Below are 26,499 nucleotides of genomic sequence, written 5' to 3' on the forward strand. Positions count from 1 at the left end.
TGACAGCCGTTAACTCTTTTTCAAACAATTTTTCCGCCCGGCTTACATTTTCCATGTTAATAGTATGCAAACACACAACCAAAAGCAAAAAAGATGATGGCAAATGCAAAGCGAAAAGTCAAAACGGAGAAAAAACAGAAGCAACAGCAAAAACAACAAAATAACGACAGGAAATACGCGCTATATACAGAAACCAAAGTGTTAGAGAGAGAAGAAAGGAGGGAAGACCGACAGTCAGACGGAGGAAGGAACAGAAATCAAGAGAATATTTTTCGCGCGATTTGCGTCAATGAAAAAACAAGAAAAGGGAGACAGGAACTGGAAAAGGCAGAGGCAAGTGGATAGCAGCTTCTACAGAGTCAATTTTTGCAATTAAAAAAAGGAAAAGCCGTGCAGTCAGGGGGAGGAATATAATAAACACAGCACAAGGTAAACAAATCAACTGTAAATTCGCCAAGAATAAGAGAGCACGCCACATGACCCCTCACACACATGACAAAGAGAGACAGCAACAAGAACATGAGGAATCGGCAACTAAATCAGCATCAGAATGGCCCACAAAAGGGGAGAGGGGGCCCGAAAGAGAACGACAACACAGAAAATGAAAACAAAATTGTAAAACACCAACAAAAATACACACACGCACATTACAACGGAAGAAGATACAGAGGGTGCGGGACGGGGGATGAGCGCACACAACTTGTCTGTCAGCAAACCACAAAAAATGAAACAAGAGACAAACGTGAAATAATATAAGGGTGAGGCATTACAAGAGAGTGGTCTAACCACGATTGCCATGTATTTTTCATAAACAGATGGTTGGAGAGGGGAAACAGTGCGAGAGAGGGTAGCCAATAACGAAACCCAACTTGGCTGAGCGATTTTAGCCTCACCTTTTGTAAATACACCTTGCACGAGACGTTCGAAACAAACATACGATACAGCAGCAGCAGAGGAGCAACAGCAGCGACAATGAAATGCGGCAACAGCGCATGAATATTGACATTGCGTTACCCTTCTCTCCAACTGAAGAAGCAAAGCAAAGGCAGCGTACAACGGGGGCGGACGCAGGCGGTTCAATCTGCTTGCTGTTGTTGTTTGTCTGTCTTCCGTCGCGCCCTCGCGACGACGCAGCCGGCCTATGTATACATGAGGCCAGCGCTTTGGTGTGTGCAGCAACAGCAGAACACACACACACACAAACACAACAGCCGCCTCAGCAGAAACTGAAATTTCAAAGCAGCAGCAGAACAGATACAGAGTCATACGGGTGGCTCAAGACGAGGTCGCCGAACAGTGTTAGCACTGAACAGAATGTTCATAGTTTTAGGTGGAGTCTTACTTTGGAGCTAAGCATTCCAACTAGAAGTGTTGGTGCTCTAGTTTTTCAGTCATCAATTACCACTTAATTCCCCATAAAATCCGATAGGATGGCACTCGCTTCATTTATTGTGCTGCACAGTGTAAAAGTTCGAAGTTTGTTGTTTTTCCGATTTCTGCCTCTACTTCTTCTTCGAAGTTGCTGCTGCCTACCCACACACACACAGCGGCTCTCCCATTTTTATGCTTGGGCTTGCATGTTCCTTCGTTACGTTTCGTTCATTTACAATTTACAACGCGCTCTTTCGCTCTACCATTTGCTCGCTCTCTTCTGCTCCTCTCTATCACCGCGAATGTTTTTGCTTTTGATTCATTTGTGGTAAACCTTTAATTATTGTTGCATTTGCTTTGTTTTTTTTACCTTTTTACCGACTAATTGCATTTATTTTTCATGTTCTATTGAAATTATACGTGTAATAGGCAGAGCTCTCTCGCTGCACAGTTCATGTTCTCTCTCTTGCACTCTCTCTTTCACGATCGCTGTCTAGTGTAATTGACAAATGACGCAGATTACTTTTGTGGCGGGACGCGATCTTTTCCATTGAACTTTGATTACAGCGAGAAAGAGAGAGCGCATCGAAATGGCAAATTATCTGTCATTATCCGTACTGCAACTGTGTTTGTTTGTTTGTACGTCTGTGTAAGCGAAACGACATCACTGATAACTTTTTGACATCAGCACGGCTCTGTCGCCAAGTCACTCTCCTTCTTCCCCTCACAACGACTTAGTCTAAAGAAAAAGGTACAAACAAGATGGGGGGTGTGCGGAAGAGCGTAAGCAATGGCAAAGTGCATGCACACGGCACTGCAACAGCGACAGAAACAACAACAACTGTTGTAAAGCAAAGTGCAAAGTAAATGAAAAGAGTGACACGCAAATGGGAGAGGGACGGTGACGAGGCACCGCCGACGCCACACGTGAATAATAATTGAAAAAGAAGCGAGTGCAAGTGAATAAGATAGATGGTAATTATGTGCTGTACACAATGTAAATTAATGAGAAGGTGAGGCAGTGTGAAAGAATGGCGACTGTGTGGCAGCCAAACGAGAGATAGACAGCAGCGAGCCCCTGAATTAATATCCCCTTGCCAGAACACATGTCTGAGATGAGATTACCTGACAAGGAGAAAACTGAAAAACTACGTAATGAAATAGGGAAAATATTCCAATAGAAATGATTAAATGGGTAATATTTTAAGTAATATTAAAAAGACCAATAGAACAATCCAAAATATGCACAGAGATACTAAAGATCGCAGCAAATGGGATAACATTAAAAATCTATTTATGCTTTTTTTCTTCCACCACAAGCGTGTTTAGGTAGCGGCGGTTTGCTGATCCGACAGGAAAATCCTATATCAATACCCTTATCGCTGTCTGCCGCCAATGGAATGATATTCCAAGAAATGTAAGAAAATAAACAGAAACAGTATGCGGCTGTGGCAGAAAAATATAGAAGAGAGAGGGAGAATGCGGGAGCGGTACAGATAGCATGCATAGACAGGTCAGAAGAAGAGTCGCAGGAGGAGTGAGTGAAGCAAAGCCAAAGGAGAGAGAGAGCATATAGGTTTTGACACCTTTTCAGGTGTGAATGAGACGCAGTGCTGTCCTACTACTAATGTTCCTCATCTCCCTCGCTCTTAGCTGATGGACATGCCAATAATGCTAATGAACGTAAAATGCGTAAATGAGAGAGAGGATGAGCGGGGGAGCAATCACAGACATTAAACTGCTCTCTCTCTTTCCCCTCTCGCACTCTATATCACAGACACACACACATACTGTTACTCCATCTCCTGGGCCACTCATCAATGTTCCGAGCACGTTCTCTGAATGTTTTTGGCGACGCAGGCAAACAGGAGGAGAAGTATGTACACGTTGAGGATGAAGAAGAATAGCAAGAGAGGAGTAGGAGAACGAGCACATGTAGATGGAGAAGCAGAATAGCCATAACCGCAAACCAGCAGAGACGGAGAGAGCAAATGCCAATTTTGGCAAAAACAAGTGACAAACAGGACAAAAGATGGACGGAATGGCAAAAACAAGATTACTTCGAGTCCCCCCCGATTCCGTCCACCACCCAAAAAGGGGGAGGGTAAAGGCCATCGCAATATTCATGCTGGGGAGTGTAGTAGTAAGAGGACAACCATGTGTATGTGAGAGTGTGTGTGTAGAAATTGTTCGGTCCAATAAGTCACACACCAACAACAAAATGAAAAGGCAGCCAGCAAACAAAGAAACAAACAGAGAGGTAGAGAGAGAGAGAAACAGCAATCGAAATTGGCAACAGCCGGATGCTTTTCTTGGCCAACTACTTGACTGGTTGACGTTGGCCCCGCCAGCCATCGATACTGGAGATCATCATCATTGTGACCAGAACCAGGCCCAATCTACCGGCAAAAGCTAGAGATGGTAACAGATTGAAGATTTAACTACCACAACTGTTTAAATCATGGGAAAGTACTCATAAAACAACCGATAATCAATCGTTAGAAGAACCCAATCCATTGAAATCTGTACAACTGATTCATCTCTTCCACTATAAAATAAAATATCATAGCACAATGGAACAGAGAACAGATAGATGTTGGCAATGCACAGAACTAATCTGTCATCACTAAATGGGAGAGCGGGACTGGACTTAAACGAACGTCAAAATTAGTTGGACTCGATGACCAATTGCAGATTTTCAGCCTTATTTGAAAAGACAAGACCCCCCCATTCCCATCACCAGACGTAGAGAAGAGCGGCAGGCAGCCTTGTCCATGCCTCTAATACCAATACAAATACTAAACTAATACCAGGCTGCGTACGTCTATGTGTCCATGCATTTTGTTGCCATATTTATGCGTTCGCAATGCAGACGTTTTTAATGTCTTCTCTTTCGAAACAAAAACAAAAAAAGAGAGGAATGAACTTGTAGTTACTCTTTCCAATCCATGATGCTTGATTATCTTGGTTCTAGCGATGTTCAGATATTGGCCAAACGTTTAGTCAAAATCATGGGACTATTTCGTACAACAGAGTATAACCAGAGCAGACTGGAGCCAGAGCTTCACTTCATTATCTGCGTCATCGTGTGGCAGCCTCAAATTGCATCGAGTGCAATGCCTGGGGAGACTTCATTGTTGCATCTATTGATTAAGTTCTCCCCGCACTCCCCTCAGTAACCCGTCTCTCTGTTGACCAATTTTGCATAAGCTTCCAGAGAATAGCACAGGGAGAGAGGGAGGGAGGTAAAGAAGGGATAACATAACCCCAAACCGCAAAAACAACTTAAGTGAAAAGGAAATTAAAGCATAGGATGATATGGGAGCGGGCACACACTCAAGGTGGGAAATGTGGGTGAAGGAACACAGAGAATTCGAGAAGGAAGTGCATATCCGAAATTGATTCACCACAAGGGGGCGACAGCGACACTTACCTGATCTACGGCTTGGGTGGCGGCCACCAGGAGGCCCATCAGCAGTGCGGAGAGCATCAGACATTTACCGTTGGAACGCAGCGACAACGTCGCCTCCAGCGTGCTGGTCCTCTGCTTTGGCATCATTCCTTCTCTCAGTGGTGTCGTGGGCGTCGGCGTCAACGTCGACGTCGCTGTCTTTAGATGATGGGAGCAGCGGCTGGAAAGATCTTCCAGTTTCTGTTTATTGATATGTGGAGGGGCGGCGGGCAGCACTACACACACTATGAATTTCTCCGACACACGATCTTGTTACGATCTTTGATAAACTGGTTTTACACTGCAAAATACACACAATTTATACGGAGAACACTTGATTAGAAGAGCAACACTTGAGGATCGATTAGGTTATCAATTAAATTCCGCGAGCGAGCGTGAGAGAGTGAGAGAGAGATGGAAATAGTGCGCGAGCGGCTAAAATCACAGCACTAGTTGTGGGAGGAACAGGGAAGGGTGGTAAACAAAGTCAAGAGAGGCGAAACGGTTTCCGTCTGTGTCTCTCTGTATGTGTTTGTTGCTGTGGGTTGGTGGTTGTAGTGGTGAATTTGGCCAAAGAATGAAATTAAATTAAATCGATTGATATGTCACAGTAGACATTTTTACTATAGCTCTGTAAATCGAGCTAACCATTCATTAGCATAGAACACTTTTTTTTTGAAAGGCGCTCCTAACTTGATTTTTCATGGCGGCGGCTAACCGCCCACCACTACAGCCACACTACACCATCCACAAACACACAGGCACACACGAGCTCGCTCTCCTCTCTCTGTCGCCCCTCTCGCTCTGGCACACGCTAACTGCGGGCACGGCGGCTTCTTTATGTGACTCTTCCTCTTCTCTTCATCGCGTTGTTTGGCTTTGGTTATATTTTATTTATTTTATTGGTATATTCTGCCAGACCTTCTTTTAATTAAATATATTGCACAGAATACGCCGGGCGTATTTCCACGGATTCTCCAATTACACTTACAACGCGTGTCGGCTATAAATTGTTCCAAAAATTTCTTTACACTCGTTGGATGGGGGGGAAAAACACACACAGAGAGAATGCGCAATCACCGACCGACGACATTCAGTAATTTTTTTCGAGTCCGCTTTACGCGTTCGTTTGGTAAGAAAAGCAACGGAAAACTTTGAGCGTGTGCGTGAAACACACATGGACACATTGCATGGGAGCGCAGGGCATAGCCACGTTTGAGGTAGGGACAACTTACGGAGACTGTATTTTGAGGTACCCAAATGGATGCTCCGATATACCGACACAATCAGCACATAATAGCATGTTTTTATTGTTGTTGGTGGTAGTTATGTTTTCGATTTGAGTGTCGTCATGAGGGAAAACAGCTTGCTTGGACAGTACCTATTTTCGTACTTTACCTTGCGGCTAGACTGCCTTGTTTTCGTTGCTCGAATTTAAATACTTTTAGTGTATTTTTAGGCATTATTTCGTGATATTATTATTAAAGTTGATGAAACCGAGAATTGGTCGATATTATCAGGATTTTCAAGTAGAATTTTGAATTGGAATTTGGATGTGTTTGGCGATTCAATTGAAGAACTAGTGAAAATGGTAATTCGGCGGTTCAGTTAAAGAACCAGTGAATTGAACCAGCAAGATTTTTTTCAACAACACATGATTTTTGGTGCTACTGTATATTTCTGAGGGTCGACAAATCCGCGGTCACACTGTACAGTATTTATTCGTGCCAGGGTGACCATTTAAGGTATATTATATACTTTTCAGGATATTTTGACCACGATATTGAGTTCATTCTATATTTACGGTGTATCGTTATATAACGGTATAGTTTTCATCGGTCTATTAAATTCCAATTTTAAGGTATATTCAATAATATAGGGTATCCAAACCACCATACGCATGTTTTTCAAATATCCCTCGAGGAGTTTCTCTCCTTTGCATAGGGAATTTTCTCTCTCTTTTGAAGGGATATTTCTCACTTGCAACATGGGAATTTTCATCAAAAATGAGTCATTATTCCATCCACTCTTACGTATTTTACCGTTCGCAACATAATTTGTAGGGACCAGCAACATGCTGCAAAACCTGAGCAGCATTGTTCCTCAACATTTTGCAAGGAAAAAGCAACATTAAGTACCCTAGGAGTGATGGATATTCTCGAATTTAAGAAATTTTGGAAATCACTGACTCCAATCAATGCAAAAACATTCCATCTGTGTTGGTAGGACATCTCAACAAAATCATGCAGATACAGAGAATATATCTAGATCGATACATATGTATATACATAGAAGGCATATAAAAAGGTTAGAAACATGTCTGTCTACGATAAAGTCATTATTAATGTTTGAGAGAAGCTTGAAAATGAAACTTTAATATTAATTTATCGAAAGGGGGTTTACAAACGCCCTTACTATACCATACGTACATACCAGTTGACAATCAACAAATTGTCATATTACGTTGCATTCCGTTCCCACTCAAGTAACGTTTTATGCTATTTTTGTTGGTTGACCTTTTTAGTTTTAAGCTTAATTTGGAAACATTCCAAGAAAAGAAAGGCATGAAAACTAGACAATCTTATGGAGAATTGATTGATACATCGGATAAAATTGTAGTTTCAGCGCGGAGACTCCTAACTAGCTAGGAATATCAAATAGAAAATCAAGGTTGAGGAAAATAATTTCAGATTCACGGTATATTTACAGTATATTTTAAAAATGCAAGGGAATATTTCGGTATATTTCCGAGGGTCAGGTGGTGTATTTTTATCGACAAATCCGCGGTCACACTGTATAGGATGTATTCGGGGTTTTTGTTAAAAAATAAGCCATAAAAACAAAGTAAATAAGGTAATTATAGCTGTCCGAGCTGGCTACGCAGTAGACCCTGATAAGGCGCACATTCAATGGTCTTCCGGCACTGCCGAAAACTCACCGATCTGATGATTCATGGAGCTAAAAGCTTTGTTGTTTTTTTTCTTTCTTTCTTTCTGCTATTGCGTTCCCACACACATCGCTGCCTCCCACTCTCTCCTACCCCCCTCCACGCAAACCCTTTTCCACCAATCAATCGTCGAATGTGAAAATTTTGCATTCGTTTAGGCCTGGCTTATAACGTATCCGCCGTCTCTTCCATGCGATCAGAGCGGCGAAATGGATCTGGTGGACATTGATCAGGTCTTGGACAACCTGGAATTACGCATCGCCGCTGACGAGCAGGAGAGCAGAAATGCAGCAGCAGCGGCAGCGGCAGCGACAGCGACTGCAGCGGCTACAACGGTAGACCCTGGCCACACTCGCCCACTGGGTGACGGAGCCAGTGCCTCCAATGGGGGTGGAGCAGCAGTGGCACCACCAACGAAAAGCTTTGTGGGCGTCTCTCAGGTGTTCAACAGCCTGGACGACTATCGCAACAATGTAAAATCGCTGGCGGTGGACAACCAGCTGCCCAGCTACAACTGGCAGGCGGAGCAGTCGCTGGAGCACGCGCGCGACCTGGATGACAGCTTCGATGACATCAACAAGTTCAGCGAAGGGCAGGAGAAGCGTCCGAATGAGGCCATTGTCTCCTCCTCCGAGTCGCTGACAACCTCCTCATGCTCCACCTTCTCCTCGGGCCCGTCGCCAGTGAGCAACGACTCCGAGGAGCTGGAGCCCAGTGCCCTGGAGGTGGTGGCGGCCATGCCAGTGGACCAGCCAGTGGAGCAGCCCAAAGCGGTTGTCGAGGACCTGGCCGTGGGCCTCTCCTCCATTTCCATCAGCAACAGCACAACCCCAGGGACCCAGTCGCTGATGCCGGGCGAGGTGACAGCATCCTCGATGCTGGGCAAAGTGCTCAACGAGTTGTCGGAGGATCTGACCAGCACAGAGCCGGAAACAGAGGTCACCAATGGTCTGGAGGAGTTGCCGCGCGGCGTGAGTATTCAGGCAGAGGGTATTCATGCCCCGAGACCCCCTTCTAATGCTCCACTCAATTCCCTACAGGAATCCCTGCCCTCAGAGGCGCCTGCTCCACCAAAGGAACCAAAACCAAAGGATCAGATGCCACGACGCCACCAGCCGATGACATTTTGCTCAACAATGGACGACATTTCCGACACGGAGCTAGACAGCATGCTGCAGGAAATAGATGTGGATGAGAACCAGGAGGAGCACGTAGAGGAGCAGCAGGAACAGCAGCAACAGGTTGACATACTCGAGGAAGAGATCTCTGCCTCGGCCTCGGCCTCTGTTTCGCCCGTCACCGAGGAGGAATCTGTGCGCATTCTCTCCGACCAGGAGACGACATCCAACGATCAACTGAACGTGGACAACTTCTCGCAGGCGTCCACCGTTGAGTTTGCAGAGCTGAAGCCCCACGAGGCGGCCACAGCGGCGGTCCCAGTCGAGGACATTGCCTCGTTGAGCAGCACAGAGTCGGATTCGCTGTCGGGCAGGAAGCTGGACGAGGAAGAGCAGACGAATGGCGACCAACTGCCGGAGGAGGAGGATGACAGTGTGGCTGCGGATGCGCTGGAGACGCAGGAGCAGCGTCCCCAGCGACCACAGACATTGGATCTGGGTCTCAATGCTGCTCAGACGCCGCCAGAACCCACCGAGGAGGCTGGTAGCCTGGCCACTGCTGAGGATCAGCAGCTGTCCCAGTCGGAAGTAGCCTCGGCACCAACCGAAGACGACGACGAGAGCCCCATCTACGAGGCGGTGGGCTACAGCGATCCGCACGCCAATCTGGGCAAGGTGCCGCCCATCTGGGTGCCGGACAACATGGCCGGGCAGTGCATGCAGTGCCACCAGAAGTTCACGATGATCAAGCGGCGCCACCACTGCCGCGCCTGCGGCAAAGTGCTCTGCTCCGTCTGCTGCTCCCAGAAGTTTCGCCTGGAGTTTGCCAACGAGCCGGAGTCGCGCGTCTGTGTGCAGTGCTTCATGATCCTCACGGAGCGGGCGGCCTCGGGCGGCACTTACCCGGACAATGCCTCCGCTCCGACCTCTGCGCTGCCGCCCACGCCCATGCGCTCGCCCAATCCAAACAATCCCATGGAGTATTGTTCGACGATTCCGCCGCACCATCAGGTGGCCGCCAGCTCGGGCGCACCGCCCCCCAGCGTGATTGTGCCCGTGGGCGTGTTGAAGAAGACGGACGGCAGCTCGAACTCGAATTCCTCCTCGTCGGACAGCAAGAAGGGCCGCAAGCGCAAGAGCGTGATGTTCAGCGATGGCATCGCCCCGGGCAGCGAGCTGGCCAGCACTATGGAGCAGCAGTGGGGCGAGGCCAAGCAGGCGCGTCGCGGCGTGCCCCGGAGCAACGGCGGTGGTCAGAAGCCGCCCACTCCGGCAACGGAGGAACCACGATCCAGTATTGAGAGCGCCACCAGCACCACCATGGGACTGGTGGCCCAACTCTTCCGCGGCTCCATTCCACCAAGCGCCGCAGCGGCCACCCTCACGGCAGCTGAAGGCTCAAGCACAGGTAGGTAAGCAGCGTGAGAACTGCCATCCAAACTGATCTTCTGCCGCTCTCCCGAACAGCTGGTCGTCCCACGGCCCAGACATCGCCGCGTCGCAAGGCAGAGCCTGTGCGCTCACGGAAGTTGCCGCCAAATGGCGATGCCCAAGGCTGCTATCTGCCTGTCGAGGAGCACGCCCTGCCGCCCATTTGTGTGGCGAGCAAGGAGGCAGCCGGCAGCTGTGATGTCGACTACAAGGAGGTGCGCAACGATGGGGATCTACTGGAGCGGCTTCAACACGAGACGCTCAAGTTTATCCTCAAGAACAACTTTTACGTTCTGGTCAAGATCATTAACAGTGAGTGGTGCCATGATGCTCCTTGACGCATAATCCATTTGTGTTTTGTTGTTCCTCCAGTGAGCTGCTGCATGAACCGCTGGGTGCTGAACTTCACCACCTCCGGGCTGCACCACATGGGCAGCGATGAGCTGATTATTCTGCTGGAGATTAAGCCACCCAAGCAGGGTGACCTGTCTGCGGGTGAGCCGGCAGTGCCGCGCGATGTGTTCCAGCATCTGTACGAGATCTATGTGGAGGCGGAGCATGCACGCTCCAGCATCCATGAGTTGGCCTTCACCAGCCCCAGGAGCGCCAACTTTCTGGGATCGCGAGAGCACGGCGGGTTCATCTACATTCGGCCGACATACCAGTGCCTGCAGGGCGTGATTGTGCCGGAGAATCCGTACCTGGTGGGCGTGCTGATCCATCGGCATGAGGTGCCGTGGGCCAAGGTGCTGCCACTGCGCCTGATCCTGCGCCTGGGCGCCCAGTATCGCTACTATCCGTGCCCGTTGATCTCAGTGCGTGGTCGCGAGTCGGTGTACGGAGAGATCGCTCAGACGATCATAAATTTCCTGGTGGACTTTCGCAACTACTCGTACTCGCTGCCCGCCATCCGGGGCCTGTACATCCACATGGAGGACCGCCAGATGACGGTGATCATTCCGCGCTACCGCCAACAGGACGTCATCAAGGCGATCAACAATGCCAGCGATCACATTCTGGCGTTTGCCGGCAACTTCTCAAAGGTGGCCGACGGGCATCTGGTGTGCATGCAGAACATCAACGACGACCGGAACGAGATGTACGCCTACTCCACGCAGGCCATAAACATCCAAGGTCAGCCTAGGAAGGTGACTGGCGCCAGCTTTTTTGTGCTGAATGAGGCGTTGAAGAGCAGCAGCGGCCTGTCCGGCAAGTGCAGCATCGTGGAGGATGGCCTCATGGTGCAGATAATGCCCGCCAAAATGGAGGAAGTGCGCCAGGCGCTGCGCAATCAAACGGACATCGACATCGTGTGCGGTCCCATCGATGCCAGCGAGGATCAGTGCGAAATAGTCAGCATCAAATGGGTGGATAACAATCGCGACATCAATGTGGGGTAAGGCAACAGCGAATCCTCCATCGATCTACCTGCTAAATGAACTTCTTAATTGCAGTGTAAAGTCGCCCATTGATGACATGGCCATGGAGGGCATCTCCAATATGCGTGTCCATGCCAGCTTCAATTATTCCAATGCCAATTATGCTATTCGCTTGAGTGATATTTACATTGTTAAGGTGAGGATTTATATCTAAAGAAAAGTCAAATTTACATTTGATTTGTATCCTTTTAGTGCGATGATTGGTACACAACAAATGGTGGCAACTATGCGGACATTACGCGCATTGCCGAGCAACTGGCAAGAAGCGCCTCGATGGCTCTGTTACCATTCCTCGATCTGCTTGCAGCTGCTGGCATCAACAAGGTGGGCCTCCGTGCCACGCTCGATCAGGAGAATGTATGTGAATCCGAAGCCCATTTGCTGCTGCTTCTTAATGTTTCTCTCTATCACTTTCCAAAGGTGTGCTATGAGGCCGGTGCGCGTGGCTCGAAGCTACCTCCACTGTATATGAATGCGCTGGATAACCATCTGATAGCCACGCTGCATGGCGAATCGTCGGGCATACAGGAGCCCATTATCCTGGAGCTGGTGTTCTACATACTAAATGCCTGAATATAATCAATCCCCTCATAGTGCAATTCTACTGCTGGAAACGAAAGCGATAAGCGATAAGTGAAAACGCTAAATGCGAAATACGGAAACCGTCTTAAGTCTAAGCCCAAGTCTACGGCTGATCCGTTCTCTAGTTGTAAATGTCCGGGTGGCTCAGCTACAATAATAACTGTGTATATATTTAAGTAGTTCCATCGATTGAGTTTTGTTTCCACACTTTTCTACATCTTTTCTTTCTACCTTGTGCTTTGTTTTTCATCCTAGCTTATCGACAATGAATTTTTTAATATTTGAGTTTTCATTGAAAGTAAAAAGTAAAACCTATCTAAGATACACCTAAAATATACATACATATATACATATATATATTTCTATGTGATGTTCTTAAATAATTCATTTCCACTTTGATTACTATACCTAAAGATATGTATTCTGTGTGCTGTATGAATTAAAAACAATATACAAATGTTGGCTAAATCAACGTCATTTGAATATGTATCCGTCGTGGTACATCTACTACCACACTGCCCCATCTGCAGCACCATCAAAGTCTGTTGAAAGCTTTATAATTCACATACAAAAAAAGTATTCTGATGCATCTGAAGATGCTGTTTAACCTACTTCGACATTGGGCTGTAGATTATTGGATTGACAGTAACTGAGACTCTGATAAACCCTTCAAATAATTTCTTTCCCATTTGACATCAAAATGCTAAACATTACCATTGGCCTTTAAAAGGACTCAGCATTCGATTGATGGCTCATTCGATGCACGAAATATGCGACAGCTTTCCTTTTTCTCCATATTGTGGCAGGAATTAGTTAAAACTTTGTCGAGTGTAATTGCGTGATTATAATTGTCACATCCATTTATTTGGGTAACAATTGTTCCAGTGACAGCTCCATAATGCATCTACGAATCATAACCAGCCTCTTTGCGAATGTGTGGAGGAAGAGCAGTTGGAGCAGCTGCTGGTGGAGCAATTGTATGGCCAAAATTCTTGACAAGTGTTTCATTAGAGTTGCATCACAATTATTGGACTAATTCTTTATTTCGGCACAGTCTTTTTCCTGTATTTCCTGTGCCAAAAGTAAGACTCCCACTCCTTGTTTTTACCTATCGGGGTGCCTATAGAGCTGTCCCATTCTTGCAGGCAAATCAAGTCTGTTGCAAGTCAAGTATCCAAAATTTAGAGGGTCTAGCTTTTATAGTTTTTGATATCCAGCGACTCATCAAGACGAACGGACAGACGGACGGACAGACAGACATGGCTATATCGACTCAGCTATTGATGCTGATAAAAAATATATGCATAAGCATTTCCTTCTGAGCGTTACGCGCATCACTTAGACCACAAATCGTATGTACCCCTTATTCGAGAACCGGGAATAAAAACAAAAAATTAATCCATAACGCAGGGGGCTTCGTCTGGAGATAGTAAATAGAAGACTCGAAAATCGTTGTTAAATTATGCTTTATTCAATTTTAAATGGTTTCCAATTGACTTTGCTGTGCGCGTGTCTGCTGTGTGAGTGTGTCTGGGTGTGTCTGTATATGATATGTTCTTTATGGTGATTAAATAATCCCATTGGCAGACAGCAAGCACCGAAAAATGAGTTACAACTTTGAATATAACAACCTATAAATGTATATAAAAATGATGTGTGTGTTTGTTTTCTTCGATCAGATTGTACATACATAATTAAAGCCTAGAACGATGGGACAGAGAGCAGACGGACAAACCGAAATTCAGATAGTTGTACATACTTATTCTCTCTCTCTCTATATATGTATATTTATGTAGATATGTATTTGTATGTATATATGTACATAATGACATGGGGGGAATCATCAGTCGAGTTTGAATTGATTTTGTGTACAGCAACCAACTTTTTGTTACTCTGTTTATTATCGGGTGTGGTATAACTATTTTCTTTTATGTTTTATGATTTATGGTTGTAGGTAGGTATATAACTTAAGCACTCTTGTCCCTTCGTTGTCACTCTGCACCCGTCAAACTGGGAGGCTCACACTGGGCGTCTCTCTACAGCTCGTCGTGCTTGGGCCCGGAGAACTCATCGTGCGAGATGTAGCCGTTCTTGTCCTTGTCCTCGTGCTGGAATATCTCCTCCACCAGCTTATCGTTCTCGGCCAGCATGTTCTTCAGCTCGGACGAGTCCTGTCCCTCCACGGCGGTCATCTGCTTCTTCAGATACTCGCTAACCTAAAGGAATAACAGTTGGAAATTTATTAGTTTCACGGATCCCTTCATAGTTGGCGGACATAGAGAAAGAGGCTTTCTTTGGGGGGTTAGTAGTATTACAAGTATATGGCCCAGAACCCAACGGAGTGTAGAGTGTAGAGTGGGTAGACATATCGTAATCAAAGTGCGATCCATACATATTCGATTACCTCTTCGCGACTCAGCTGCTTGTCGGCATTCTCGTCGATCTCCTTGAACACGTTCGTGGTGGGCGGTGCATTGCCGATGTTGATCAGCTCCACATCGAACAGCAGCGTCGCCTTGGGCGGAATCACATTGCCAGCTCCCTGATCGCCATAACCCAATTGTGGGGGGATGGTCAGCTTGCGTTTTTCACCTTCAAATTGGCCAAATAATTGTGCATTAGTTCTCTCTGGAGAATATTTCAGTTTGCGCACTTACCCACGCACATGTTGAGCAGGCCCTGGTCCCAGCCCTTAATCACCTGACCGGCGCCCAATTGGAATGTGAAGGGTTGGTCCCGGTCAAAGCTGAAAGACAAAAAAAACACAGTTACAAAATGTCGCACGTTTGTTAGATGAAAACTTTCAAGTGTATTAAATTCTCCTCTTTCTACCCTTCGAACAGAGACAATTCATCATTTTTTTTAGCACTTCTGTTTCTGAAGCGCCGTCGCGTTTACAGTATATAAGGAGTATGAACGTTTGTGAGACGCTTTTTAACGCGTCACTATTTTAATACCCTGCACTGAGTCAGTCAATGTAACCTTCAGATGTTTAAGAATTAAATATTTTACTTCTCACAGTGTAGTTTCCCGAGATGTAGAGAGAATAATCAAGCTGAAGCCGCGCTGGAGAGGATTTGACGTTAATGCTGGTCGAATATACCCCTTAAATCTTCCGAGTACCGTCTAAAAATGATTATTTATTTGATGGCTTTGCTAAGCGAGTTTACTTTAATTTGTTGCACGCATAAAGGATCTCCGCGTGCTGCCTGTTCAGGTATGCATGAGTCTGTCGCTGCTTGAGCTTGATGTATGATGTGTTTGGCGTGGCACAGTTGCAAGTTGAATTAGGCATCAGGCAGAGCCGCTGATGGTGATTATGATATATGGCAATGGATAAAACAAATGGCAGCGCAACCCTGTAAAATGTCACCGTTAAGAGGCTGTAAAGTGGGTTTATAGGCCACACCGTTCCACAAACTCGTATAATCCAGAGAATGATACTAACAGGGGATGTAAAACATGAGAGGAGGTTACACTTGTTAAAGTTGTCGCTATAAACTCATTCTAAGTACCAACTCTTATTTCTGCGCCTTTCCCCAACAATTAACATTGATCAGGGGCATGTATAAAAGGGAAATCAGCTTTTCCCTGGCTGTTGTTATTGTGGAAATCGCATAAATTAGTCGAAATTTAGAATGCGCACAGGATAAAGCCATTGAGCGGCGTGAGAAGAATCCGCGAAACGGGAAAGGAGCAGCCCACACATGCCACCCCTGCCGAGAGTCCATAAAATGTTTCACATATTGCTAGATATTCATGGAAAATAATGCAATAAAAATGCACAGCCACAGACAACGACCACCACCTGGGATTGTGGCACCCATGCCATGAGCACTACGCAAAGGAAAAGGTGTCTTAGATGCCCATAATCCCTGAAAACAAACGGAAAAAACCCACACACAGGCACCCTCCCTCCTTTGCCCTAAAGGAGATACAAATTTTGTACGCTTTTTTATTTCATCTGGAGATTTGCACTTGAGCGAAAGCCACAACGACGACTGCGACGATGACACTTCGGTTCCGCTCCAGAGCCACAGCCAAAGCTCCACTTAACCGCTCTCTCTGGGTGTGTTTGTCTGTGTGCTGCTCTTTTTTTCGGGTGGCTGGATTATTCAGCGGCAATCCGCAGGCCACATGCCGCATGGCCCATCATCATGAGGCGTCGCGACTTCCAACTTGGAATTGAAACAACAGCGAAACAGCATGAAACATGTAAAAATGTTTGCAAAATGCCCCAGAGATGCACATAAAATATTTAACAGACAAGGCAAGTGAGCTGCTGCTGCTGCTGCTGCAGGCGGGGGCAGGTGGCACTCTTGACTCTAGCTCCAGAAGTTTGCGGCCCCCCAAACTCAAGGGGCAAAGGCGCTGCTACATGTGGGTGACGCCTTGTTAATCATTTGTAGCCGCTTTTCCTCCGCCTTCAAGTGCAATAATCTGTCTCGGATTCGCCTCTCTCGGACTGATCCCAGGGGCAGCACAGAAAAAGTTTAAAGTAACATTGTTGCCCCCGCGCTCTCAGCGGAAAACTTTCGCAACAAAAAACAACGATAATAATTTGATGAGGAAACAACAGGAGCGAAGAACTTTGCTGCCAGTTAGGAGTAGGCCCAAGTGAGACATTTCAATTGTGAGATCTCCAGAGACTAAACAGTGGATCAAGTTCCTTTCGAACTTCATGGAAATTTAAGGCATTTAAGGAGAATTCCTCATTCTAGTATAATCTTTGTTGAATTATGAAAAGCAAGTGAAAGGAAAGTAAAGGCAATGCCTGAATCAATTAAAATCTTAACTGATCCCCAATCCATTTACCTCTTTAATTTGTTTTCATTTCCAACTTTAATTCACAAACGTTTAAAACTGTTGTAAATAAATGAATAAAATCGTTTAAATGTGTTGATTTTTTGCAGTCAACAGAAATCCAGGGATGACCACTGGCATGCCCCACTCGACTGGCTGTCCTGCCCCAGAGACCTTAAATATTTATGAATCGCCTGGAAAGACAAACAAAATGTCAACTCCAACTGCAGTTCTGTGTGGCTGCCTGCCATTCCCTCCTCCGATTGGCAGATGTGCGGCGCGTGAACAGGTGTTTTTTAAGCTGCTGGACAAACAGGCTGCCCCAGCTGCTGCTGCAGCAGCTACTGATGCTGATGTTGCGTAAGTCCTGTCCAAAGTCAAACAGATCTCATATGCATTTCGCAAGCGTTTCTCAGGTGTTTTCGCAAGCGTCTACCCTGTTTTTTGTCAGCCTTTCGAGTTGGATTTTTGCAGTGGAATTCGCGTTGATATTAAAGGGATTTTGGGATTGGTTTTTTTTTTTTTGGTGGCGCCTTTATGGGCAGCGCATTATCATAAAGTCAAACAAGAAATGCCAACTCATTCATCCACAGCCTAAATATTTAAACAGTTTCGATTTCATTCTTTTGGCATTCCTGGCAATCCGTATCCGTATCTGCGTATCTGTGTATCTGCGAATGAATCCCCCAACGCAACGAATAATTTAAAATGCAACTGAATGGGCGCCCAAACATCCGTTTACCATCCGCTGCCATCCTACGTGATTCCGCACCGCAGGGGGTTGCCAGCCGCCAGGCTGTGTCTGGGGGCAGGTGGCGTGGCGTGGCGCCTCCAAAATCATACCACGTCACTGCCACTGCCGCGCTGCCAGTCTTCAGACACATTCAATCCAATCAAATTGAATCCTTTAGCCATTTCCCCAGGATGCCGGAGACCGCTCTCCCCAAATGACCTCGTTTTATGTGTCCGCTTGTCCCGCCCAAAAAAAAGCACAGAAAAAAAAGTTATAAAATCAAATATGCAACCGCAATTCCTTGGACTTCCCGTTGCTGCCTCCCCTTTGGGGCGACAAGTTGCGATTAACTTGCAACCAAGGACAAGGACCTCACCTCACCTCTGGAGGCAGGCTCTCCACAGAGATCTGGGCGTCCGCGCCGGTCAATGTGCGAACAATTCACACAAAAAGTTTGAACAAGTTCTTGCAGCCGCCACGAAACACAAGTGCCGAGAGAGAGGAAGAGAGAGACACACAAATTTATGCCCCACACAGATGGTGGCACGTTCGAGGAACCCTTCCTACCCCACCCAACCATTCAGAGCATTGCCGAAAAAGTGCTGTAAATTCTGGAAAATAAAAATTGCAACCGTTGAAGCTCATTAATTATTTAAACTATCTACAAATGTGCCCGACGTCTGAGTTTCGCCAAAAACGGGGGAAACCCATACATATTCCGTGGCAGGCCTGGTCATAAAAATAAGTCTGGCTGCCACTGCAACAGCAGCAGCAGCATGCCGTGTGCTGCCACATGGTAATGAGCTTTAGATTTACTGGCAACTCTGTTTCTCGCAGCCAGCCAGAGTTGCACCCACTTAATTGAGTGTCCATAAATGCAGGAAGGAGCACAAGAGCGAGTCAAGAGAGCAGCAGGTTTGAGTCAAGCGAAGTCAAGTTGAACTTACGCATAAGGAAATGTCTTCAATACAGAGAAATAGTATAGAAAATTCACGTGGTGCCAGGGTCAAGCGAGCGAGAGCCTGCGTCAAAGGAGCGAGAGCCAGCGTCAAGCGAGCGAGAGCCAGCGTCAAGCGAGCGAGAGCCAGCGTCAAGCGAGCGAGAGCCAGCGTCAAGCGAGCGAGAGCCAGCGTCAAGCGAGCGAGAGCCAGCGTCAAGCGAGCGAGAGCCAGCGTCAAGCGAGCGAGAGCCAGCGTCAAGCGAGCGAGAGCCAGCGTCAAGCGAGCGAGAGCCAGCGTCAAGCGAGCGAGAGCCAGCGTCAAGCGAGCGAGAGCCAGCGTCAAGCGAGCGAGAGCCAGCGTCAAGCGAGCGAGAGCCAGCGTCAAGCGAGCGAGAGCCAGCGTCAAGCGAGCGAGAGCCAGCGTCAAGCGAGCGAGAGCCAGCGTCAAGCGAGCGAGAGCCAGCGTCAAGCGAGCGAGTGCAAGCGTCAGTCGGCAACCGAGTCTCGCGAGCCCCACACAAACTATACCTTGATCCAATTAATTATCTATTAAACAAACTTTAACACAACTACTTCTACAACAAAACAAACGTTTCTGGAGTTATTACGCATCAGCGTACTAAAACCATGGGAACAAACATAAATGATATTTTCCCTCTCCTCTTCTCGCTTCCTGCTGCCAGAATGCGTGTCAAGGTGTCCATCTATGGTGCCCTCTGGCGGCCACTCAAGCAGATCCAAAGGCCATTTGCCAACGGCATTCGCTCCCCATCACCACCTCTGGGGGGACATTCAAGGTTGTCTTTGCTGTTGTTGAAGTTGAAGGTGGCCAAGAGTAAACAGAAACTTTCACTTTAATGCATTTTCTGGTTGCTGCCACTGCCACTGCCTCTGCCTCTGTTTCTTCGCTTTTTTACGCACTCTGCTTTTGGACACTAAATTGCACTTGCCACAACACAGCACAACAGCACTGGCGCTGCTACAGTCAGTTGCCACATACAAATCATGGCAGCCAAAAAGCGACAACATCACAAGTTATGGCCCGATGCTTTAGGTAACTGACTTCTGCTCTCTCTCTCTCACTCTCTTTCTGTTCGCTCTCTACAGCTCTTCCTTTCTCTGTCTCTTGGCCACTTTTTAGTGACGTTGTCAAAAAACATGTTTCTACAGCTTCCCATCCAGCGAAAGGAGAGCAAGTCGCCTGTCTTCTTTAAAGCCTCTGAGGATGGACCCTGCTACGAAAGGGAAATCCCAGCTCGTTTTTCAGTAGACTATGAAACGTTCAGTAACAATCCTTTAGGCACTGTGAATGTCAATTGGAAGAGTTACAATTATTTAAATACAATTTTTCCCTTTCCTTTTCTTTCCTTACACACAAAACTTTCACCATTGAATAATTTGTATAAAAAATTTGTATAAATATGATCTTTAAAATGTTAGTTCCCTGGTTCATAGTGCAAGTCCCTTGCCTTTTTTCATCCTAACATTTTATCATATTAAATTTGTTGAAAAGTTTTTGCTGCTCTTGGCGGAAACATCAAAATGTTTTGGCCCCGTGAAACTCAAGTAACAAATTAATTTCCCAGGAACAATGACAACGAACGCAAAAACTGAGTGGAGCACGTTGCACATAAGCAACTTCTATGGGGGCACAGCACACGGCACATATATCATATAAAAGAAGGAGCCGGAGGAAGGAGTTGGAGTGACAGAGGGAGGCGCTGTGTAGTCATGTTTCGCGTCACGATGATTAGAATATAGCGCGGGCCAAGGAGACTAAATAATTTATGCGGCCAAATGAAGGTTTGCGGGTCAAAAAGTGGAGCCCAACTTGTTGCAGAACTCACTCTCTGACACTCTGTCTGTGGCTGAAGCCATTGACAAACTGTGGCCGCACGTGACATGGCCATGGCGCTGACAGGTAGACCTCCACAGCCACTACTCCGTTTGCTTGCCTTTTTTTGTTTCCCTGAGACAATGAATATAAAAGCTGGAGACGGGCACGTGACAGGAGTGGTCTCTGCTGTTCGTTCTGCTCATTATTGAATTAGTTGTGGAAACGAGAGCCTTTTTTTTTAATTGTCCAAAAAGGTATACGGTCTGTCCGAGAAATGGTTTGTAATCCTTTTTATAAGCAATCAAGCACGTATGCAATTGAAGCCTCCATCTGCTATCCTTTCTCCCGGAATTCTGTGTGTGCTTAGGACAGTTCCCATTTTGATTGGCATCTCAATAAGCATTCCCCCCCAATCGAAGGACTTGTCAAATGCACAAGAAAGTGCCTCTCCTTGGTGTATCTATCTTTTCTTAATTTAAGCCTTTGCCTCTCAGGTCCTCTACAGGTAAAAGCTTAATTATCCTTGGTAAAGGGTGGGTGGGCGTTTGGCTGGCTGGAGCCAGCTTTCAGGCACCTAATTTCCGTTGCAGTCTTTATGGCCCAAAAGCTGTTTGTGCCCTGAGGCGGCTGTGGCTGAAAAGAGATTTTTGCATAGCAACAAAAGAAAACTCTTTGGGAGAGAGGGAACGCGGCAGGGAGCCGCCGCAGTAGACATCCTTGACTGCACTTGACTGCCAAAGTGCCTTCTTGTTGTACTCTTGAAAAGGGTGTTGTGATTATGTATAAATGTTTGACGGGCAGAGGAAGAAAGTGTGGGTTTATTTATATTAGAGTATCCGAATCTTCGACTCTCAAGAGGCTTGACTTCTTGCCTGTTTGTTGCCTTGGCTCTTTGGCGGAAAGGGGCAGCATTTAAGCCGCATCAACAAGTGGCAGACAGCGCCTGGCACGGGACAGAAGGTGCACTCTGATTGAGTTAGTTAGTTGGCCTGCACCGGCTGCCACTCCTACTCGTGCAGGGGGGCAGGTCTGTGACTTTGCCACGCTAAATTTAACAGCAATTGCAAAACTTTCAACAGAGACAGAGACCGAGAGAGACAGAGACCGAGACTACTCTCAGATAATTTGCCACTCAGTGGGCAACCAAAAGACAAGGTAAGCCCCGAAAACCAAAGGACAACTTTCGACTCCAGTGGCAAGGACGACGGGGTGGAGGCACCATCTATGGCCGGACATGTGAAATGAAATGTTTTTCGGGCTACAATTTTAGCATATGGCAAGGTCTGAGAGGGTAAGGACCTGGAACGATTACGAAATCATTTCCTTTATGAGAGACACAATTTTCTGGTCGTAAAATGAAATCAAAATTTGATAAGCCAAAAGATAACGAGAGGACAGCGGAGACAGAGTGGAGAGAGAGAAAAAGGGTGGAGAGTAAGCTTGTGCCAAAATAAAGTAGTTTATTTATGTACATTCATTAGACCATATATCAGCTGAGGCTAATCGCGATTCCACGGGTTATCTTGGCCACTGCCAGCTGCTATCGATGGGAATTCTGCTGATGATAAATGAAATTTTAGCGCTTGCCAAAATGATTACACGCCTCCAAAACAGACCCCAAAAGACAGAGAGAGAGCGAGAGGAAAAGCACTCCCATGTGGGTGTTGGGTTGGGAAATATTACACTCTTTTGAGGCAATCTTTTTTTCAGCTTTAATTGGTTTCTCTGCGCTGCTGTGCGGATGTAAAATGAGAGTTGAAGTGTGGTGCCTGAGCTCATGTGTTAAAATTAAGCAGACAACATACACGATTTATTAGTGTGTCGGGTTAAGGGTTCAAAAATGATATGAGGGTATCGTTAGTGAAGGAAATTCGGGCACTCATTGGAAGTTTTGTGCTGGGAAAGTTCCAAATCTCACAACACTTTGACAGAGCGAAAGCCAACTTGGAAATCTCTTCGAATATTAACATTTTTAATCGAATACTTTAAGAACTTTGCATGAATATATGAACTGATGTGTGTGTTTAAGCAACTTTAACCCCTCTCATACACCCAGGCCGCCATAGGAGCTGATTTCTTTGCTTTATGAGGGCCACGTCACACGCCGCACACACCCGACGGAAGCCGCAACAAAAACAAAACACACAAAAACAAAGATAAAGGGGGTAAGAGCTGTGGCATTCAGGCATGGAAAATGCAACAGCAACAGCAGCAAGAACAACAATGCAACAATGAGATCGCTTATCAGTTGGCGTCTAATTTACGACAATGAGCAGCCGTGACGACAGACTGTGATGCCTATGCAGCACAGTGTATGCCCCAAACTGCACAATTTTAAATCCCCATTCAAAAGAGTGTGTCCATGTTAATCTCGAATATATGTATGTATGTATGCTGTGGAGATTACTGCAGCAATCTGCTTTAAATATTGTCCAGCCCCAGGGTTAACCCCTGACCTCTCACTTTCTCTGAGAGTGAGATAAACCTCAACTTACCTTGAATCGAACTTCTTCCCATCGGCCTGCAGGGTGCCAGTGTAGTGCATCGTTAGGGAGTCTCCGCTCTTGGACTTCTGCTCGCAGCCCTCCGGCACGCTGACCACCTCCACTTTGAGGTCCTCGGCGCGAACGAGGCTGCTGCTGGCCAGCAAAAGGCACGACAAAACGAGAGTAGACTTCAACATGGCTGCAAAAGATAGTGAGATGGGGGGAAAAACTTGATTAAACAACAAATACGGCTTTGGTTTGCGTAAGAGGACGAGAAACGGCAACTCGTTGGTGACACTGCAATACAAAAATGAACAATTTCGGAGTCCTTTGAATAAATGGATGGAGAATAATTCAAATCAAACTATTTTTGCTTGAAGGAAAATCTCGCATCATTCCTATTCCTTGGCTGTACCAAAATGGGTCTAACTTTGAGTTAAAATCTTTTTGCTCCTCCCTCTGATCCCCAGCTGAAACAAGCCATTGATGTTAGCCCTAATGTGCACCATCTTTACCAATGTAAGTGCAGATCCATAAACGTAATTATCTTTCGTCTGTACCTATCGCACCATCATCACCTTGCACTGACATTTCAAGATGTGTGTTGCACAAGCGCGATAAATGTTGGATTTAAACCAATTATTCGTATAGGTGGTTTTGCTCAACAGTGTAAAAACGAAATTGAAATGAAGAGTGTAAGAGGTGCATGAGGCGGATAGGGGCGATTGTGGATGGGATGTGGAGAGCCAAAATTAGTCATTATGCAAATGTGCAATTCATTTTATGGAGAGGGGCAGAGCCAATACTGGCAGCTTTAGCCATCTGCTGGACTGACCAATGCTGGTCTGACTGTAGCATGGTAGGGAGGGGAAGAAGATTATGCAAGCCGAAGCCGAAGCCGAAAGTTATTGCGCGTTTTATTGCGGACATGGCGTATGCGTAATGTCCGCACAGGGTGAGGTGACCACAACAATTTGGAATTTCAGAGAGGTTGGTAGGTAGCCCCGCACACGTAGGGAGGTGGGCAAGTAGGTGTATGTAGAGTTTGTTGGCAAACGAAAGTTGCGGCTTGAAAGCGCGTAGGTCGAACGCTTGGCCCGTCGATGGCCCTGGCAGATGAGACAATGCTAAAAATGATTTGCAATAAATTCAAATCTCAACAACCAAAAGCAAACAACCTTTATATGGCATAAGGAGGGAGGGGGGTACAACTTTCACTAATGGAAAGAAAGGCAATGAATAGTCAGATCGAGAGTGGACTTCAATTACGTGAAATCGAAATTAACATCTTTTGGTCACACTCTTCACCGACCATGTAACGGCAAAATGTAAGCAGAGGGTTAACCGGACATTGCTTTCCTTCCACCTACCCATTCCTGATATCCAACTCTTTTACAAGTCGTATTAAATGAAAGGTCGGATAATGCTGACACCACATTCGACTACATACAAACCTCTCTCCGGCAAACTTTATGTTTTGTGGAGTCCGAGGAGAGTGGACTCAGGGACGATCTGCTTCTCAGGCACTGCCTCACCCTCGGAAGAATTTACCCTGCGCTGTTTCTTTTTCTTTCTTTCTCATTGCACGCCAGTGTGTGTGTGTGCGTGTGCTGGTAGTACCAAAAAAAAAAACCTGTTGGGGGGCGTACTGCTGCTTCTTCTTTTTTTCTTTCTTCTGTTTATGTCGGATGTGTGCTCTTTCTTTTTGTTGGTATTTCTGGTTGTTGTTATTGTCTTTACTTGTCGTGCTGTATGGCAGTTCAGTGAACCACCGCAGAGTACCGTTGGCCACAAATCTGGGACTTAATTTGCAGCCTACCGCTAAATGAATCGGATATGGAATGGAATGGAAAACTGCGGGAAAACGTAGACCAAGGCAACACGTCATGATTTTTCCACTTCCCTTCCCAAACGCTAATTGTTCCTATACGATCTCAAGATCGGGGACAACAAATAAGACGAATCGTGATTTGAGCTACAACAAAAAACCGAAATACCGCCCGGCAACATCTTTTTCTTTATGTTTGAACCGATAAGCGCTGCGCTCTCTCACACGATTACTCTCCTCTCCTCTTCGCTCTCGCTATTCTCTCTTCTTCGCGGCGGATCATATGTACATACATATGTACGTACGCGTGTGGTCGTGGACTGAATATGAATGAAAGAGACAGACTGCAGGCAAAGTACACGCTTTCTTTTCATTTCGCCTCTGAATGAACAAATTTCACTATATTTTTACGCTCGCCAAGCACACAGATTGGATGTTATACCTTTTGGGTGTTTGTCTACGGACAGATATCACTTGGGATGATTGGATACCGGTGGTGAGGGCGCGGCTAAGGAGGATCGAGTGGAGACACCAGCACAGAAACACGCGAGCAACAGTGGCGGCAAATCAAGTGTGGACACTGATGACTGTTGCGTTCGACTGTCGAGAGGCAACTGCTGGAAATATTGTCGGTCGCGGCGGTTTACTATAACGTAGAGACAGTGCGGCAGCGATCAGCGATGTACATATGTATGTATGTACGATCTTGCTACTCAGTGTACTCAAATGAGAAGGTACGTTGTTGCTCCAGGTAGCAAAAGTTGCTTGCCAGTCGCTCTCTTTTTGAATGAAGCCCCTGCAGACCCTCTTATTGGTGTTCCCTGCTGGCTCTCTCTCTCTCTCTCTCTATCTGTTTCTCTCTCCCCCCCTATATTCACACTGTCAGAGCGACCGCACTTGTCCACGTAATCAAGTTGCTCCCGGAGCTGTTCAAGTTGATAGCGACGATGGCAGAGAATCTGAACCGTTCAGTTCCGATTTCCGCTGTTTGTGTTCACTTTCGAGGGGAATTTAAAAGTGGTTGTGTTTAGGAATATTAATGGTATTTTTAATAATTTTAATTTGTACATTGGCACTTTAATCTTGACCTAGAATTTAATCTCTTCAAGAAGAGCTTTTTTTAGCTTAAAGTTCCATATTCCATTTAGAACAAATGAAATAATTATTGTTAAAATATTAATAATTACTTTATTAATGATTTTTTTAGTTTGGTTAATTACGTGATTAATTTCCACAAAAATACAAATTTATCGGATATTTTGTTAGTCCAGCAACACTTACAGGCAAAATGAAAACAGTAATTTGAACGGTTTTAAACTATTAGCCAGAACTAAATTGAATTTTGTAACTATTTTTGCAGTTAAGTTTCAAAAAAAGTTAACCAAAAATGCGAAGATTTTGAAAATCAACAGAATCTAGAGAGAACGCACACAACCAGCTCGCGAAGTTTCCAAATGTTGACTAAAGGATGCTGTGGAAAAAGCTGAAGGCTTCACAGTTATGGACATGTTGCGTGCAACATTCGTCCTTGGG

General features: G+C 46.0%; 3 protein-coding genes across 10 annotated transcripts in view; 1 reads left to right on the forward strand and 2 right to left on the reverse strand.

Moving 5' to 3' along the window:
- Nucleotides 1–5,967, reverse strand: part of LOC117891687 (syndecan) — a 102,837-nt gene extending 96,870 nt beyond the window's left edge. For 2 of the 7 annotated variants that reach the window (XM_034797270.1, XM_034797272.1), the window contains exons 1-2: nucleotides 5,744–5,964; nucleotides 4,805–5,123 (exon numbers count right to left, since the gene is read on the reverse strand). In XM_034797270.1, coding sequence (XP_034653161.1) covers nucleotides 4,805–4,930 — 126 coding nt within the window. In that variant the 5' untranslated portion in view covers nucleotides 4,931–5,123; nucleotides 5,744–5,964. Of the gene's footprint in view, nucleotides 1–4,804; nucleotides 5,124–5,743 lie in introns of all 7 variants that reach the window. The other 5 variants (XM_034797271.1, XM_034797268.1, XM_034797269.1 and 2 more) reach the window with 5 other exon arrangements.
- Nucleotides 5,968–7,596: 1,629 nt separating this feature from the next.
- On the forward strand, nucleotides 7,597–12,436 carry LOC117890398 (zinc finger FYVE domain-containing protein 9). Its single transcript, XM_034795202.1, has 8 exons — nucleotides 7,597–7,675; nucleotides 7,928–8,740; nucleotides 8,810–10,295; nucleotides 10,355–10,630; nucleotides 10,691–11,714; nucleotides 11,773–11,893; nucleotides 11,950–12,114; nucleotides 12,178–12,436. Exons 2-8 carry the CDS (start codon nucleotides 7,979–7,981, stop codon nucleotides 12,328–12,330), a joined length of 3,987 nt encoding a protein of 1,328 aa, XP_034651093.1. The 5' UTR covers nucleotides 7,597–7,675; nucleotides 7,928–7,978; the 3' UTR covers nucleotides 12,331–12,436.
- Nucleotides 12,437–14,197: 1,761 nt separating this feature from the next.
- LOC117890285 (FK506-binding protein 2) lies at nucleotides 14,198–25,600 on the reverse strand. 2 transcript variants are annotated; one of them, XM_034795047.1, is made up of 5 exons: nucleotides 25,409–25,600; nucleotides 23,148–23,337; nucleotides 14,997–15,085; nucleotides 14,732–14,931; nucleotides 14,198–14,555 (listed from the first exon to the last, which is right to left on the reverse strand). In XM_034795047.1, the coding sequence occupies exons 2-5, from the start codon at nucleotides 23,333–23,335 to the stop codon at nucleotides 14,376–14,378; spliced, it is 657 nt and encodes a 218-aa protein (XP_034650938.1). In that variant the 5' UTR covers nucleotides 23,336–23,337; nucleotides 25,409–25,600; the 3' UTR covers nucleotides 14,198–14,375. The 2 variants fall into 2 exon arrangements, with proteins under 2 accessions (XP_034650938.1, XP_034650940.1); XM_034795049.1 differs by having other exon boundaries at nucleotides 14,744–14,931; nucleotides 25,409–25,598.
- Between the last annotated feature and the right edge of the window lie 899 nt (nucleotides 25,601–26,499).

Source organism: Drosophila subobscura, chromosome E, assembly GCF_008121235.1.
Source record: "Drosophila subobscura isolate 14011-0131.10 chromosome E, UCBerk_Dsub_1.0, whole genome shotgun sequence".
Taxonomy (NCBI): Eukaryota; Metazoa; Arthropoda; class Insecta; order Diptera; family Drosophilidae; genus Drosophila; species Drosophila subobscura.